The 17948-nt window shown below is 36.3% G+C and overlaps 1 protein-coding gene across 1 annotated transcript; it reads right to left on the bottom strand.

Moving 5' to 3' along the window:
* Nucleotides 1–15716: 15716 nt before the first annotated feature.
* On the bottom strand, nt 15717–16235 carry LOC141677080 (uncharacterized). The gene has a single exon (XM_074482846.1). It carries the CDS (start codon nt 16233–16235, stop codon nt 15717–15719), a length of 519 nt encoding a protein of 172 aa, XP_074338947.1.
* Nucleotides 16236–17948: the final 1713 nt, after the last annotated feature.

Genomic DNA, 17948 nt, shown 5'->3' with positions numbered 1-17948 from the left:
AGTTGTTCTGAGATAGTTCTTTAACAAACATCTCTCAGCATATCTGATTTCATCAATCATTCTCCTTTTAGCATCTTTAAGCTCTGCAGTATCTTCACCAGTTTGGAAGATAGCATATTTGAGATCATTAATTTTTGCTTTTCTCAACTCCTGATCTAGTCTGATGACATAGGCTTTGTCAGACTCTAGATTGAATTCAAGTCCCTTAATACCAAGAATGTACTGATCTTTGCAGTATTATGCTTCATATCACCAATATCACCCTTGTGATCTCTGTACTTGGGACAATATGTGCTGTCAGACTTTACAAAATAAAGCTTCTTCTTTCTATGAATTTGAGTTTTCAAATAATTTGCAACACTTTCTGTTAATCTGTCCTTCACTTGAAGTAAGAATAAAACATGTTCTAGTTCCTCAAAATACTTCAGTGGTATAGCATTTTCCCTTATGTGGTAAACCCTTCCATCTGTCATGAAATATAATAAGATGTATTCTTTCAAGAAGGTATGGTAAACCATTTATACAGATTCAAGCTGATTCAATCTTTCAGGAGTTGCTCCAACACCTGGTTCACTTAAGGAAGTTGGATCATTGGTTGTGTTTTGCACTCTTCTTTCATCAGCACTACCCAATCCAGATTTGTCTCTTGCTTCCTTTCCAGTAACCACTCTTGCTTCAAAACCACTTGCTGCAGTCTTCAAAGGTTGAGTCTGTTTGGCTTTAGTGAATCCTGGTAGGAGTAACTTTGAGAATTTAACATGAGCAATGTCAGGAGTTTCCTTTGACTTATCTTCTGATATCAAGCCAACTTGAGCTATGTCAGAGGTTGCTTGCTTCATAGTTATATCAGAACTAACTATATCTTGACTCTAAACAACTTGAGCTATGTCAGAGGTTGTCTTAGAAATCTTCCTTGAAGTCAGAGTAATATTAACAACTTCATCAGATATTTCTTCATCCATAGGAGGCACATAAACCTTTACAGGTTCACCAACTTTTTCTTTGCCCTTGGACCTTGGATCTATCTCTAATTGTGATTTGGCCTTGGTTGCCACGGGATTTGTCCTCTCTTTTAGCACAGTGCCTTTAGCCGTAGGAAGTTTCTTTTCAACAACAGAAGCTTCAGATTTGGAGATGACTTTTTCTAACTTAAGTCTAGCTTCTTCTTCCTTTAGATTCTCAAAGTCCATTCCTAGATTTTCTTTCAGAAATAACTATCTTGAAATTTCTTTATCAAGTTCCAAAAGTTCATCAAAACTTATCCTTTTACCAGTATCAGAAGTTATTCTTCTCCCAGTATCAGAACTTGTTCTATGACTTGTAGTTCCAGCTTTACTTGATGAATGATCTTTACCTTGACCACGACCTCCACCCATTCCAGAGTTTCCCGGGTCATTACCATCCTTTCCCTTCAGTGTCTTATCAGGTTTGCATTTGGACTTAATTACTTTCTCCCCCTTTTTGGCATCAGCAGGTAAAAGAAGAGAGACAAGCAATACCACTGAGGATTGGATCTCATTGAGTTGATTTTGCTGAGAAGCTAGATTTTTCAAAATTTCATCAATCTGAGACTGTTGCTTCTCTTGGGTTTTCTCAATGTTGGTAATTTTGTCAAAGGAAGGTTGGAAAAACCTTTTCTTGTCCAACTTGACAATTGTATCTTGTTGATTTAAGGATTCTTGAATCTTTTCCACCTTGGCCTGAGTTACAGATTATTGACCTTGAAGGTGCCTTGTACTAAGTGTAGTAACTCTTTGTTGTGTCTTGAAATCATCATTGACTAGCATCTCATCAGCTTTTTCCAAGTGATCAGCAAGAATCTTTTTAGTAGGAACAAAGGTAACTATGTTCCACTCCTTAATCCACTCCTGTCCTCTAGGAGTTTCACTCCAAGGTACTGGTGCTTCCCCTGTAACAAACTTTTTCACTATCTCAGCTTTTAAAGGAGCTTGTAGAGGTGCATGTCCAGAAGGACCAGCTGCATCAGCATCTATATTTGTAGCAGCATTACCAGTATCATCAACATTTGCAGCATCAGAACTTACAGAGTCAACATCTTCAACATCCTATGATAAAAGAATAGTATGAGAGGCTATGGAGGCTTCAACATCATCCTCTAAGTGCTGACCTCCAACTAAGTTCGGATCAACAGCCATATTCTGATGCTCACCTAAAATCTGATCTTCAGTATCTAGATGCAGAGAAGGTGTTGTAGGCAATTCTGGATTAAAATCAACATCAGGAATTGGTGTTGTTGGTGGAGTGACTTGAGTTGGTGGAGCTTCTAGATTCAAAACCTGAGGCACTTCCAAGTTATGTATGTCAATTTCATCACTTGGCCCCTGGGTATCAGCATGAACTGGAGATTGATGAGTTGCATGAAGGTCTGGATCAGCACTAGAAGAATTGTGAGCTTCAACAGGGTCTTGTGAGATCAGAGATTCCTAACCCTCTTCCTTAGCTGCTGTTTCCATTCCTTTACCAATATCTTCAGGCCTTTTGCCAATGATTTGCATCTTTTAGCTTTTAAGGAGACTATAGGAGTTGTATCATTAGAATTACGCTTTCTAAGCCTTTTTAGGGGCCTAGAACTCCCAATATCAACATCCTCCTGAGAAGAGACCTTCTCAGCTTCTAGAACAACAGGTTCTGATACAGGAACTTGTTCGTCAACATCTGATTCATCTCGCAGAATGAATCTCCTTCTCTTCTGTTGTGTTTGAGGTACTTTCTTAGTCCTCTTAGGTTTGGAAGATGAAGGCTGCACTGTAGGATCTGAAGGTTGAGGTGGAGAAGTTTGAGGTGGTTGAGTAGAGGTGGTGGGTGCTGATGGATGGAGTTCAGATGGTTGGAAATCAGGATATAGTGTAGTGTATTTAACGAGATCATAGGTTATTAAGGCTTGTTTGACAGATAAAGGAATTAAGAGGGGTCTTAACACAACCTTCTTATTATCAGTAGATAATAAGTCAGTAAAAGCTCTTTTAGCTATTCTGAATGATGAAATTAATTCATTAGCATTTCGAGGCTTATTAGCACAATAGAAACTATAGATAAGCTGACAGAATCTAGCAAAATAAATAGTAGATCTATCTTCATTCATTATGTCCCCAATAAAACCTAAGACAACACTTGCATAGTCAAAATCAGTTTGATTTATGAGAGCATACCCGATTTGTTGGCTGAATATGGGAATTGCATTAAAATTGGAACATTTGTTTGCAAAAGCCTTGGTTATGTAATCAAAGAAGAAACTCCATTCCCTCCTTATGAAAGATCTCTTCAACTGACCCAGCTTTGCCAATGTCCTCTCATATCCCAGACTGGCCATCATGTTTTGAAGAACTGGATCTTCAACAGTAGAATAAACACAGTTCTCAGGTAGCTGCAGTGCTTGTCGAAAAGTAGACAAAATCATAACATACTCATCCTCCCTTGATGAAAAAATAATACTTGGGGACCCTTGAGCACCACCATCATCATATACACCGCTTCTCCAGAACTCCAGTACTTGAGTACCAGAAATTGCTTCAGGTTCGGTCAGAGCATACCCAATATCAGAACTAGCAAGAAAGTCCTGAATGAAGTGAAGTTCAGATGGGGCTTTTGACTTGCTGAGAATGGCAGAGAAGTTATTAGGAACAAACTTAGCTCCATCAAAAATTATGTCCTTGGGTGCTATGAGAAATTCGTGAGGAAAAAAATTGCCCGTAAGGTGTTTGAAATGTCTGTATGAAAAATCGTCAGTAGATGAGAGAGAATAAAAGTAAAAAGAGAAAGATAAAATATGAAAGTAAATAAAAGATTTTACAATCTTTTCTCTCTTTTAATTATATACGATAAGAAAGTAACCGTTGAGACACCTGTCAGACATGCAACAATAAAAGATAATTAATGGGCACGGGTATTCAGTAATCATTACTTATCACATGCAGTTTTTCAAGGAAAAACTGTTCCACTTACCAAGTAATCCCATTAATCAAGGACATTCAGTTTTATTTTAAATTTTAAAACTGTTCCCACTTAATAAATTATTATTACTTTTTTACCAATATTCTGTAAAAATATGACCAATGAGAGAATGACCATAAATAAACCAAGTAAATAAATACTGCCACGTCAGAATCAGAACTTGATTTGCATCGGAACTAAAAAGGTCATCAGAATATGGTTAGTATCAGGATTTAATAAATCAGAATATGAAATGACTCAGAGACAAATTCTTGCAAAAAGATAAAATTTCATTCATAAATTAAGCAAATACATTTCATGAAATTTAAATTACATGCTTAAAATTACAGGAATGTCCTAAGCTACAAATCCTAACATCAACAGCTTTAGTCCTAAGCTAAGAAGCCAGACAAAGCTGACGGTGAAGAGAAACAGATAGATAACAATTATTTCTTCTTCCTACTCTCAACAAAGAGAATAGCAAGACGAATGATTTGCTCCTGCTGTCGGAGAGCTTCTCTCCTTTCCTCTTCCAGACGCTCAAGATGGCGATGATAGTCCATGTAGAAGAATAAGAGGTCTGTGAGAACCTCTTGGGGAACTGAGTCCCAGATTTCATCAGGAATGGCAGTGTATGCCACTCCTGCCGCCACTCAGCACAACTCAACTCTATATTGAAGGTGTCATAGTTCAGGACCAAGTTAAAACGAACCATATTTTAGATGAGGATGTAAAAAGAGTGAGTTTGAGAGAAAATGAGAGATGTTGGTTGGAATGAGGTGTTGGTTTATATAACCAATTGAATACTAAGAGATGCAAGGAAAATTGAATGGTTATAGGTAAAAATAATTATACCTCGTCTCCCTAGACTGATGAGAATAATAACATCCATTGGAAGCTTAAAAACAGGATTTAATGCGCACACAACACAAGTAAAAATTACTGTGCATAGACGAGTACCACTAACCCAAATTATGTTGACTGTTAATATTTCACCCAAACACATTTTGATTTTAAATAAGACTGTTTCAGATTTTAACCACAAATTAGTCAAGTAAAGAATCATGATTTAATATCGGAACTTAGACTTATATCAGAACTTAACAGTCATCAGGCCATGATTCCTTAACTCGAAAGGTGAATGCCTATTTCTGTAATTCTTCACACAAATTCTAATTTCGTCTCCTCAGAACTTAATCATCAGAACTTCCATCAGAACTTGTCCTCAGAATTTATGCAACTGACACTTAACCTGTTCATCTAAAACAACATTAATCACCACAGTAATTTTCATCATTCATATGAAGTGTATGTGTGTGCAGTAAGCTAAATATCAAATAAAGATTAAAATCTGATTCACTTCAGTACATCTTAGAAATAAGGCATAACTGAGAATTTTTCTCAAAATCTGTCATAATTCTGATGTCTACTTTAGAATGAGTTCATGCATGAATCCACCTCAACTGTTTTGTGCTCATTTTATGCATCTTTTGAAATTCCATTTTACAGTGGCTTCTCAGTGTAAGTGAGACACAACTGCTTATCAGAATTATGCCATTATCAGAGTATTTCTCCAGTAATCATAGAGTGTGAAAAGTCACCAAAAAAATATTTATTGTGCTTTTCTGATGCATATTACTTAATACCAGCAATGCACTTGGGTCGTCCCTTCCACATTTTTACTCTAGATCTCAAAGGAGTACCTGATTTTTATTCCCTTTTCTTTTTCCTTTTCTTTTGATAAGTGAGGTTTATCAGCACTTAGTACATCCATCAGTTTTACTAACATCAGAACTTAACAGATAAGAAGCACTATTCCAGTTTGTGACTTAGTAATAAGATACACAAAGTAAACTTCAACTAAGCTCAATATCAGAATTTGCTTGTGTTAAAAGATTTCCACATAAACAATTACTTCAAACATAGGATCTTTAGTATATTAAAGACTACTAGGTCAGCATCTAGCATAGTTATCCTCATTGGATTGAATAGTTACAGAAACATTCATATCACTATCAGAGTTTAGAAATTCACACCAGACAACAATCAGTACTTAAAGCAATTTTCAAATTAAGCACAGAATACACATAGATAGTAATATCTGTAAATACTAATCATAAAATCTGATAAAACTGAACATAAACTAAGCAGACTTAGAGAAAGAACCTGAAACCATTCCAAGTTCATTTACCAATCTTGTAAAAGTAGCTTCACACGGTGGTTTTGTGAAGATATCTGCTAGTTGTTGACCTGTTGGAACAAAGTGCAATTCCACTGTACCTTCATCCACATGTTCCCTTATGAAGTGATACCTAATGCTGATGTGCTTTGTCATTGAGTGTTGAACTGGATTACCTGTCATAGCAATAGCACTTTGATTATCACAGTAAATAGCGATTTTAAAATATGTTAACCCGTAATCCAGTAACTGATTCTTCATCCAAAGAATGCACAACAGCTTCCTGCAGCAATGTACTCTGCTTCTGCAGTTGATGTGGAAATTGACTTTTGTTTCTTGCTAAACCAAGAAACTAATCCGCCTCCAAGAAATTGGCAGCTTCCACTTGTGCTTTTCCTGTCAATTTTGCATCCTGCAAAATCTGCATCTGAGTAACCTATTAGCTTAAAGTCTGATTCTCTAGGATACCACAATCCCAGATCAGTTGTACCCTTAAGATACTTGAAAATTCTTTTAACAGCTGTTAAGTGAGGTTCTCTTGGATCTGCTTGAAATCTTGCACAAAGACAGGTAACATACATGATATCAGGTCTACTAGCAGTTAGATAGAGTAGTGAGCCAATCATACCTCTATAATTAGTAATATCTACTGATATACCAGTATCCTTATCCAATTTTGTTGCAGTGGCCATGGAAGTGGATGCACTTGAACAATCTTGCATTCCAAATTTCTTCAGCAAATTTCTAGTGTACTTGGATTGACAAATGAAAGTTCCTTCTTCATTCTGCTTGACTTAAAGGCCCCGAAAATAGCTAAGTTCCCCCATCATACTCATTTGATAACTTGACTGCATCAGTTTGGCAAACTTCTTGCAAAGTCTATCATTTGTAGAACCAAAAATGATATCATCAACATATATCTGCACCAAAAGTAAGTCCTTTCCATGGTTGAGGTAGAACAGTGTTTTGTCAATAGTTCCTCTGTTAAATCCACTTTCCAGAAGAAATTGAGCTAAAGTCTCATACCATGCTCTTGGAGCTTGCTTAAGGCCATAAAGTGTTTTGTCTAGTCTATAGACATGATTAGGAAATTTTAAATCTACAAAACCTGGAGGTTGTTCAACGTATACTTCCTCTTCCAATTCTCTATTGAGAAAAGCATTTTTCACATCCATTTGAAAGATATTAAACTTTTTGTGAGCAGCATAAGCCAAAAATATCCTTATGGCTTCCGATCTAGCAACTGGTGCAAATGTTTCATCATAATCAATTCCCTCCTGTTGAGAATATCCTTTTGCAACCAGCCTTGCTTTATTCCTTGTAACTATGCCATCACTATCAGTTTTGTTTCTGAAAACCCACTTTGTACCAACAACAGATCTGTTCTTTGGTCTTGGCACTAGGGTCCAGACTTTGTTTCTTTCAAATTCATTTAACTCTTCCTACATTGCTTGCACCCAATCAGCATCTTGAAGAGCTTCTTCCACTTTCTTTGGTTCAGTCTGAGAAAGAAAAGAATTATAGAGACATTCATTTGAAGTAGCTGTTCTAGTTCTGATACCTGCATCAGGATTTCCAATAATTAAATTAGGTGTGTGTGATTTAGTCCACTTCCTTATAGATGGAAGATTTTCTCTAGAACTGGATGCTCCCCCATGATCCATGTTGTCTTCATCAACATTTGCTGATGCTCCCCCTAAAATTATGCTCTCTGAGTTGGATCCTTCAAAATTTAAGTTTTCAGAATTATCAGAACTTGGCTCATTAGAACTTGATGAATCAGAACTTGAAAAGCCAGTTGTAGGTTCTGATGCTTCTTGATATGTGGTTGTATCTTTAATATACTCCCCCTGCAAATGTGCATCTTCATTTGGCGTAGTCACCACAGTTTCAATAACATCAAAGTTTAATCCATCAGAGTTTGCAGTATCAGGATTTAGACTGTCAGGATTTTCAGTATCAGAATTTAAGTCTTCATTTTCAAATCTCAGCTGATCATGATCATTGAAATCTTCAAGTTCAGTAATCTTCTTATCATCAAAGGAGGCATTGATAGATTCCATGACAACCCTTGTTCTTAAATTGTAGACTCTGAAGGATTTTGTGGAAAGTAGATATCCAACAAAAATTCCTTTATCAGTATCTAAATCAAATTTGGATAGTTGTTCCGGATGAGTCTTAAGAACAAAACACTTGCATCCAAATACATGAAAATACTTCAGATTTGGCTTCTTTTTCTTCACCATCTCATATGGTGTCTTTCCATGCTTGTTAATGAGTGTTGCATTTTGAGTAAAACAAGCAGTCTGCACAGCTTCAGCCCAAAAATAGGTTGGTAGCTTTGCTTCATCAAGCATTGTTCGTGCAGCTTCAATAAGAGTTCTATTCTTTCTTTCAACAACTCCATTTTGTTGTGGAGTTCCAGGAGCAGAAAATTCCTGCTTGATTCCATGGTCTTTGCAGAACTCTTCCATGATCAAATACTTGAACTCAGTGCCATTATCACTTCTTATGATCTTCACAGAATCTTTGACCAATTTATCCAGTTGCTTGACATGATCAATGAAGATAGATGTAGTTTCACTTTTTGTGTGCAAGAAATACACCCATGTGTATCTGGTGAACTCATCCACTATGACCATAGCATATTTCTTCTTTGCAATAGACATGACATTCACTAGACCAAATAGATCTACATGTAGTAGGTGATAAGGCTCAAGAATTGATGATTCAGTCTTGCTCTTGAATGAAGATTTTCTTTGTTTTGCCTTCTGACATGAATCACAAAGGCCATCAGGAGCAAATACTGATTTTGGCAGTCCTCTCACAAGATCTTTCTTGACTAGTTCATTTATATTGTTGAAATTTAAATGAGAGAGTTTCTTGTGCCAATTCCAGCTTTCTTCAATTGATGCTCTACTTAATAGACAGATTGCAGAACCATCAGTACTTGTTAAAAGCTTGGCTTCATAAATGTTACCATGCCTTTATCCTTTCAGAACAACTTTGCCTGTAGATTTGCTTACAACTTCACAGTGTTCTTCAAAGAAATCCACATGATAACCTCTGTCACAGATTTGACTAACACTCAGCAGATTGTGTTTAAGTCTTGAGACCAGAGCTACTTCTTTAATGATGACATTCCCAAGATTGATATTGCCATATCCCAGTGTTTTTCCAATGTTGCCATCTCCATAAGAAACACTTGGGCCAGCTTTCTCCACAAAATCCGATAGCAGGGCTTTATTTCCAGTTATATGTCCTAAACATCCACTGTCCAGAACTAGGATGTTTTTCCTATTACCATGCAATCATAAAGACCACTAATGATTAGTTTTAAGGACCCAGACTTGCTTGGATCCTTTGGCCTTATTAAGTTTGTTAACATTTGCAGCGGATTTAGCATAAGAGTTTATGTTAACATTTTTCTTATCAGCATTTACACTATCAGACTTTGTATCAGAACTTACACTACAAGGAACAATGCTAACTTTCTTTAAAGAAGGTTTTATTTGATAATAATCATAGTACAAACTATGATATTCCTTACAAGTATAAATGGAATGCCATAAAATACCACAATGAAAACAAGGATTTTGTGGCCTATATTTAACAGACTGACTCTTAACTCCTGACTTTGAAGGTAAGGAGTTTATGTTCTTATTCTTCCTGCAAAAAGAAGCCAGATGGTTAGAACTTCCACAGTTATGACATGTTTTTCTAGGAGCATTAGAAACAGGCTTATAATTATTGCTTTTATTCATACCTTCCTTTCCATTCCTATTTTTCCCAGGTGACTTTACCTTGTTTACATTCTTAACATCTTTCAGCTTATGCTTAAGCTGCTTCTTTGTCATTAAGCCTATGTTAACTTTAGTTGGCTTTTCCTGTTTTAGTTTGACAGAAGTTAATTCCTCTTTAACTTCTGATTTCTCAGTATCAGACTTTACAGCTACAAACTTAACAGGTTTTAACTTTGGCTTTTGTTTAACAACTATAGGCTTAATTTCTACAGTTCCTTTATCATTCTTATCATCTCTATATCTTAAGCCCTATTTCCAGTTTCTACTACTTAGCAAATTCTGAGTTGTTCTGCCAGAGTTAGTCCAAGTCCTGATAATCCCTCTTTCATTTTCTAACTCAGTTTTTAGAGATTCATTCATTTTAAGTATTTCATCCCTAACATAGAAAGCATCATCTCTATCTTTCTGAGTTTGATGGAACATGACTAACTCTTTTTCTAAATAATCATTCCTCTTTTTACAAGCAAGATTTTCAGAAGTTAATCTTTCACATGTTAAAGTTTGATCTCTATAACTAATGAACATGGTTTTAAGATATCTTCTCAACTCATTAATATCATCAGTATGAAAGACATAAGTAGTTTGAGGTACCTTTAACTCAGCAGCTTCAGAACTGCTATCAGCATTTGCCATCAAGGCATAGTTCTCCTCACTTTCAGAATCTGAAGTGTCTATCCATCTTTTCTTCTTTGTGAAAAGAGCCTTGCCTTTGTCACTGTTCACTTTCTTGCAATCAGAAAATATGTGGCCTTTCTCGCCACAGTTGTAGCATTTGACATTTGTGTAATCTCCTCCGTCAGACTTCCCTCCTTTGCCTTCAGATTTTCTGAAACTTTTCTTATCAGAACTTGCACCTTTTCTGGAAAACTTTTTTCCCTTACTGAATTTTCTGTATGCAATCCTTGTGATTCCTTTCACCATAAGAGCACACAGCTTCATCATCTCTTCATCAACATCCATCTCAGGCAAGCTTTCAGTTTCTGAGTCATCATCACTATCAGAACTTGATGACTCAGTATCAGACTTTGTGATGAGCGCTTTTCCCTTGCCTTTCCTTGAGGTAGCTGCTTTGGGGGATTCTTCCTCAGCCTTAAGAGCAACTGTCCTTGACTTTCCTCCTTTCCTCTTGCTTCTTTGTTCCATCTCAAGTTCATGAGTCTTGAGCATCCCATAAATTTCATCAAGAGTTGTTTCTTCAAGATGATAGTTGTCTCTTATAATTGTGGCCTTCAAATCCCAACTTTCAGGAAGAGCTAACAGGAATTTAAGGTTTGAATCTTCAAGATCATACTCCTTATCAACTAGTGACAAATCATTCAAGAGTTTGACAAATCTGTCATATAAATCAGTCAATGACTCATTAGGCTTTGAGTCAAAGTGTTCATACTCTTGAGTGAGTATAGTCTTCCTGTTCTTCTTAATCGAATCCGTTCCCTGGCATCTTGTCTCCAAGGCATCCCATATCTCATTTGCAGTCTTGCAGTTAATTACCCTGTTTGACATTACATTATCAATGGCACTATGCAGCAAGTGTCGTACCTTAGAATCCTTAGTTATTGACGTGATATCTTCAGCAGTGTAATCACTCTTCTCCTTTGGTACAGACTTTGCTGCTTCACCTGCAACTTCAACAGCGAGTTTGGTTGGCTTGTGAGGTCCTTCATTGATTCTGTCAAGATATTCTGGATCTGTAGCTTCCAGAAACATAGTCATCCTCACCTTCCATATGGGGTATTCAGATGGTTTCAGTATGGGAACTCTAATAGCCTCATATCGACTATGGATTTGAGTCTTTGGAGGTTCTTCAGTTTTGGTGGGCTTGGTTGGAGTTTCTGCTTCAGACATGATTGTTTTTGGATCTTAAACTGTTTGTGTGTTAACAGATAGGCTTTGATACCACTTGTTAGGTCACACACACTGTAGAAGGGGGGTTGAATACAACGTATAGCACAATCAAATCGAATTCAAAGAACACAAGTAACAGAAAACAAACTTTATTAAACTCTGTTACAATGTGGAATTATCCTCTCTCAGTGATGAACAAAATATCAAGAGAGCTGCTAGGGTTACAATGAATATTATTCTCGATTATGATAACACTTATAGTGTAAACCCTATGTATGTGTTTATATACTACACAGTTACAAGATAATCGCTAATTGATATGGAATATAATTATACTTCATAAAATATATCAATCAGATATCTTTTCTTCCAAGTACTCTATTCTTCATAGAATTCCTTCTTCATGCATATCTCTTCTTGCGTTTGTCTTGATCTTCTTTCCTTTCAATCAGCCGCCTTCCTCATCTGAAAATCTCCTTAAGTCCTGATATTATCTCCTGATAAATATCTCCTGAACCTTAAGTACTGATAACTTAAGTTCTGTCTTTAGTATAAGTGCTGATTTCCAGTTAAGTACGGATTTGTCCTGTTTAAGTAAGATCTGAAAATTAAACACAAATCATATTAGATATGACATTATCAAATATATCTAACATATACAATGCATTATCTCAAAATCACGGGTTCATGAATCAAGGGGTTATAGATGCTTGTAAAAATGACAATAAGAAATATGAGGTTATAATATAAGGACATGGTAGAATCATAACAATCGAAACATGGCATATGGTATCATGGCATCAGGCAACATGTTATAATATAAAGGCATGGTAGAATCATAATGACCGAAACATGGCATATGGTATCATGTCATCAGGCAGCATGTTATAATGGATTAAATATCAAACCATCAAAATCAATTTTAGGACACTACGGATTACAGCCGGTGATCAGCCGTGAAGTAATCCCGAACCGCGCCGGGTTCTCAAATATAATGGGATCCCTAGGCTATATGTGAGCCCATCAGTGTGAAAAGGACTTGCGTCTAATTCAATCCACTAAGTCAAGAAAACATGTATTTTATTTTTAATAATTTATAACATGGATGTCGGGGAAAATTTTGGTATTACTTTAATGGAATTATAACAAGAGATTTCAAGTTCACTAATGACATTCGCTTTAGGGAATTTGGTAGAGAGTTTAGTATTCACATAATTATAAGGAAATTTTTAGAAGGTAAGGTACTAACAAGATTAAGAGTTATTAACGGGGGTATTTGAATTAAGTAATGACATGGTGATTATTACAACTAAGCATTCACGAAAAGTATGTATACTTACAATAATTATAAGCATAAGGAGGTAAGTAACTTGCCTTTCAACAGTTCCAAGATTATTCGATCTTGACGACACGAATCTTCCCCTTCGCTTCGGAACCTACACATTATATTAACTTCATTACTATTCACCCTTAAACACTTTATAAACCTATAAGCTCCTAGACTCACTATTACCTTTATCATAACTATTATTACATAAGAACTTATAATTATATGAATACACATAACTTAATCATATGCAATTCAAGTAACTCACATGGTCACATAATCACATAATAGCATGACATATACTACTAGTTAATTATACTATAATATCACCTAAATACCTAAACACATAAGAAAGTAACACATAAGAAATATTATTGACCTTAACGTAAACCTAAAGATAATATGCAACACTCGGACTCTTCACCTCTAGGTCCCAAATACAACAAATAACACTAACGATTCCTAAGGCCACTCTAAGGGTGCTCTCGGGTTTCTTTGTGGAAATAGGGTGTCTCCACCTTGGGCCTATACTCCAAACCACTTCCTACAGGTTGTTAAGACTCTAAACTAACTTCTAAAATTGGTGAGACCCAAAAATCAATACTCACTGAAAGGTGTCTGCTAGCACCAGTTTGCACGTCCTGTGCTCCTTGGCCCAAATCTCAACTTCTACATGGGGCCTTCTAACAAAACCAATTCTCATGGATTCTTAAGAGCTTAAACTAACTCTCTGACTTGGTTTCAGGCCAAGGCCTCACCTAGGCTTCTCTAGGCCTCTGCTCAAAGTTGACACTTGTCCAGCCTCCCTCGAATTCACTCTGCCCTGTTCTCACTAACATAAAATTCACTTTTCTCACTCAATTTTTAATTCTAATGGTTTGTTAAACTTCCTAAAGATACATTATACTTATATAAGACAAGGCCCCGTGAAGGCCTAGCTTATGGCATTGTTATAATCGACCAAAGTTTAAGCTTACGCAGTTTTGCCCTGTTCTGATTTACTCTCGGAAATATGTGTGTGCACCTACCTATTTACAAGTTTTTCAACGAATCAAAGCCACTGGACTCAAGTACAACTCTAAGTCCTAACTTCAGTAAACTCGGGCCCAGAAAGGCCTTACCAATACTCACCTATAACAGCCTATACTTATGATGAAAAATTCTGCTACATAGTGCCTAGTGTACCTCCTTCCACCTTAACTCCCATTTTAACACCAAAACCAACATGCAAGCCCATAAATCTATCCTACATTACACATAACCCTATTCCCTATCATTTTATGGAAAAATACGAGCATAAACTAGTCATATAAGCCATTACCGAGGCAAAAACAGAGAGCATAGCAGAGCAGATTTTACATATGTGATTTTAAACAAAATTTTGAACTAAACATACATGATATCAACTTGATAGATACTAGATTTTATCATGACTTATCAGGAACATATAATACTAGCATTTTAGAACATAAACCATGGCATGCATTGCACAAAACTCAAATTTAAGTCACATAGCATAATTATCCGAAATACTACTTATTCTACAACATGCAAGTATAAACTTCAACTTTTAACGTAAAAATCACGGCATGCAAGAATTGAAACTTTGTAAAATACATCTTATAAGATCATAAGTTCTATAAAAGTCACATGCAAAGTTTTTTTCTTTTTGAAAACAAACAAAACTATCACACAAATAACAAAATCCATTCGGCTCCTTGGGAGTCATTGTCGAATGCCTGAGGCCAAGGTCATGGCTTGAAAATAGAAGAAAAACACTTCATCAATACCATCTCTTGCTCAAGTTTTATGTGTATATTGAGTTCAACTCTAGATTCACAAGAATCAAAGTTAAACCCTTGGTTTTAGCCACATGCAACTAGGAAACTAACCTTAAATGATGATATAGAACCAAATGTAGTTGACCCTTGCTTAGGGGAGTTTAAAGGTGTAAGAAAATGGAGAAAATGAGGAAGAGAAATGAGAGGGGTGGGGGAGGTTTTGGTGTGACCGAGAGGGAGTAGGGAGAGAAGAGAGTGGAGTGATGTGTTGGTGAAGAAAATGAGGTGAAATGAGTGTTTAGTCTAGCTTTTGTCTCATTCAAATGGTAGTAGATTTTGCTTTTTACCATTCTATCCTTCACCCACTAATAGCAAGATTTTGCATGCAAGGTTTTATTGGTCATTTAGTTGGTCAAATGGAGTTAGTGGAGGTGTAAGGATGGTCTTACCCTTGATCTCTCTTTGGGTGGAATTTGCATGCAAGGGCATACTTGTAATTTAATAACTATTAAAAGTATAATTAAAAAGAATGTGTTTTAGTAATTAAAATAAATCCATAAATTACAAAATTAATACCATAAATACTATGAGATTTTAGAAGTTTAATAAAATTGTTTTCAAAAATTTTGAACAAAAGAATTTATATTAAAATAGTTTTTTTAATATAATCATACTAAAAAATCATGAAACATATAATTAACACATAACGAATCTGCATAGTCGGCCTTATAACACAGAATATTTATGAATAAACATCGCACTTATAAAATAGCTCAAATATTTACTGCTTGTCACATCCTCTCCCCCTTATAGGATTATGTCCTCAGAATCTAGGAGAATAGTTGAGGATACCGGTTCCGCATTTCAGATTCTAACTCCCACGTTGCCTCTTTGACTTTAGGATCCCTCCACAATACTTTCACCAAACTTACTGATTTATTTCTAAGAATTCTCTCTTGTCGATCCAGTTTCTGCACATGTTGCTCTTCATATGATAAATCGACTTGAATTTCTACTGGCTCAATCTCTATCAGATGATTGGCATCCGGATTATACTTCTTTATAAATGAGACATGAAATACATTATACACGTGCTGATATTGTGGTGACAAGGCTAACTCATAAGCAAGTTTCCCTACTTGGTTCAAGATTTCAAAAGGTCTGATGTATCTTGGAGCTAATTTCCCTTTCTTACCGAATCGGGTCAAACCCTTCCACGGTGATACTTTTAGCAATACAACTTCCCCAATTTTGAATTTCACATCCTTCCGGGCGAGGTCCGCGTATTTCCTTTGTCTATCCTGAGCAGCAATGAGTCTCTTCTTGATCACAGTGACGGTGTCCTTCATTTGTTGAATCAATTCAGGTCCAAAAATCTTTCCTTCCCCAACTTCATCCCAACTCGTCGGTGTTCTACACTTTCACCCATATAAAGCTTCGTATGGTGGGATGCTAATACTTAAATGGTAACTATTGTTATATGAGAATTCTACGAGTGGTAGATGATCCTCTCAACTTCCTAAAAAATCACTTCAATGGTTTGGATTGTTCGTTCGCTTTGGCCATTGGTTTGTGGATGGTATGTCGTACTCATGTTTAATTTCGTTCCGAGATTTTCTTGAAATTGCCTCCATAATCTTGAGTTGAATTACGGGTCTCGATCTGAAACTATCGATATAGGTACACCATGGCATAACACGATTTCGCGTACATACATGTGAACTAGTCTGTCTAACGAAGACTTCTCATTGATTGGAAGAAAATGTGTCGACTTCGTCAGGCGGTCAACTATCACCCAAATTGCGTCGTGTTCGCGGTAAACCCACTACAAAATCCATGGAAATATTTTCCCACTTCCATTCTGGAATCTTCAATGGTTGAATCAAACCACTTGGTTTCTGATGTTCTGCTTTCACTCTTTGGTATGTGTCGCATCTTGAAACCTATTCTGTAATTTCTCTTTTCATGTTCGGCCACCAAAAACTCTTCTTCAAATCATGGTACAGTTTGGTACATCCCGGGTAAATCGAAAATTTTGAGTTGTGCGCTTCTTGTAAAATATCCTTCTTCAATTCAGTCACATTTGGGATCCAAATTCTTGTCGAAAATCTCAACACACCTTGTTCGTCTTTTTATGTAAATATCTCTTCTCCTGTTAACTGATTATTCTCTTGAGTCATTACTTCATCTTGGCATTTCTTTATCCTCTCTAGTAGTGTTGGTTGAAAAGTAATGACATAACACATTTCTTCCGCTCCTCCATGATCGCAAAGTTCTAATTGCAATTTTTTAACTTTATTAGATAATTCCTTCGGCATTATTATCATACTTAGCTTTTCCTTCCTACTCAGAGCGTCTGCTACCACGTTGGTCTTTCCCGGATGATATTGTATCGAACAATCGTAGTCTTTGATCAATTCCAACCATCAGCGCTCTCATATTTAGCTCATTCTGAGTAAAGAGGTACTTCAGACTTTTGTGATCCGTGTATATCTCACACTTTTCCCCATATAAGTAGTGTCTTCATAGTTTCAAGGAAAACACTATCGCAGCTAATTCTAAGTCATGAGTCAAGTACTTCTGTTCATGTTGTTTAAGTTGTCTTGAAACATACGCTATCACCTTCCCGTGTTGCATCAATACGCATCCAAGTCCTTTATAAGAGGCATCATTATATATCACAAAATCTCCCTTGTCATCTGGTAATGCTAAAACTAGAGTAGTTAGCAATCTTTTCTTCAATTCTTGAAAATTACTTTCACACTTCTCCGTCCATTCAAACTTCTCATTCTTCCTTGTCAATTTGGTCAGTGGTACGACAATCTTTGAAAAATCCTTTACAAATCTTCTATAGTATCCTGCCAGTCCCATAAAACTTCTCACTTCGGTTGGCATCTTCGGCCTCTCCCAATTCATCACCGCCTCAATATTTTCAGGATCTACCCTAATTCCCTCACTTCTAACAATATGTCCTAGGAATCTTACTTCGGTTAACCAAAACTCACATTTCGAGAACTTGGCATACAATCTCTCCTTTCGTAATACTTCCAAAGTTATTCTTA

This window comes from Apium graveolens, chromosome 1 (genome assembly GCF_009905375.1).
Source record: "Apium graveolens cultivar Ventura chromosome 1, ASM990537v1, whole genome shotgun sequence".
Taxonomy (NCBI): domain Eukaryota; kingdom Viridiplantae; phylum Streptophyta; class Magnoliopsida; order Apiales; family Apiaceae; genus Apium; species Apium graveolens.
The sequence above is the reverse complement of the archived record's forward strand: the minus strand, read 5'-3'. Positions and strand labels throughout refer to the sequence as shown.

Excerpts from the sequence above, each read along its gene's own strand:
- LOC141677080 (XM_074482846.1), bottom strand. The coding sequence starts at position 16,235 with ATGAAGGACACCGTCACTGTGATCAAGAAGAGACTCATTGCTGCTCAG.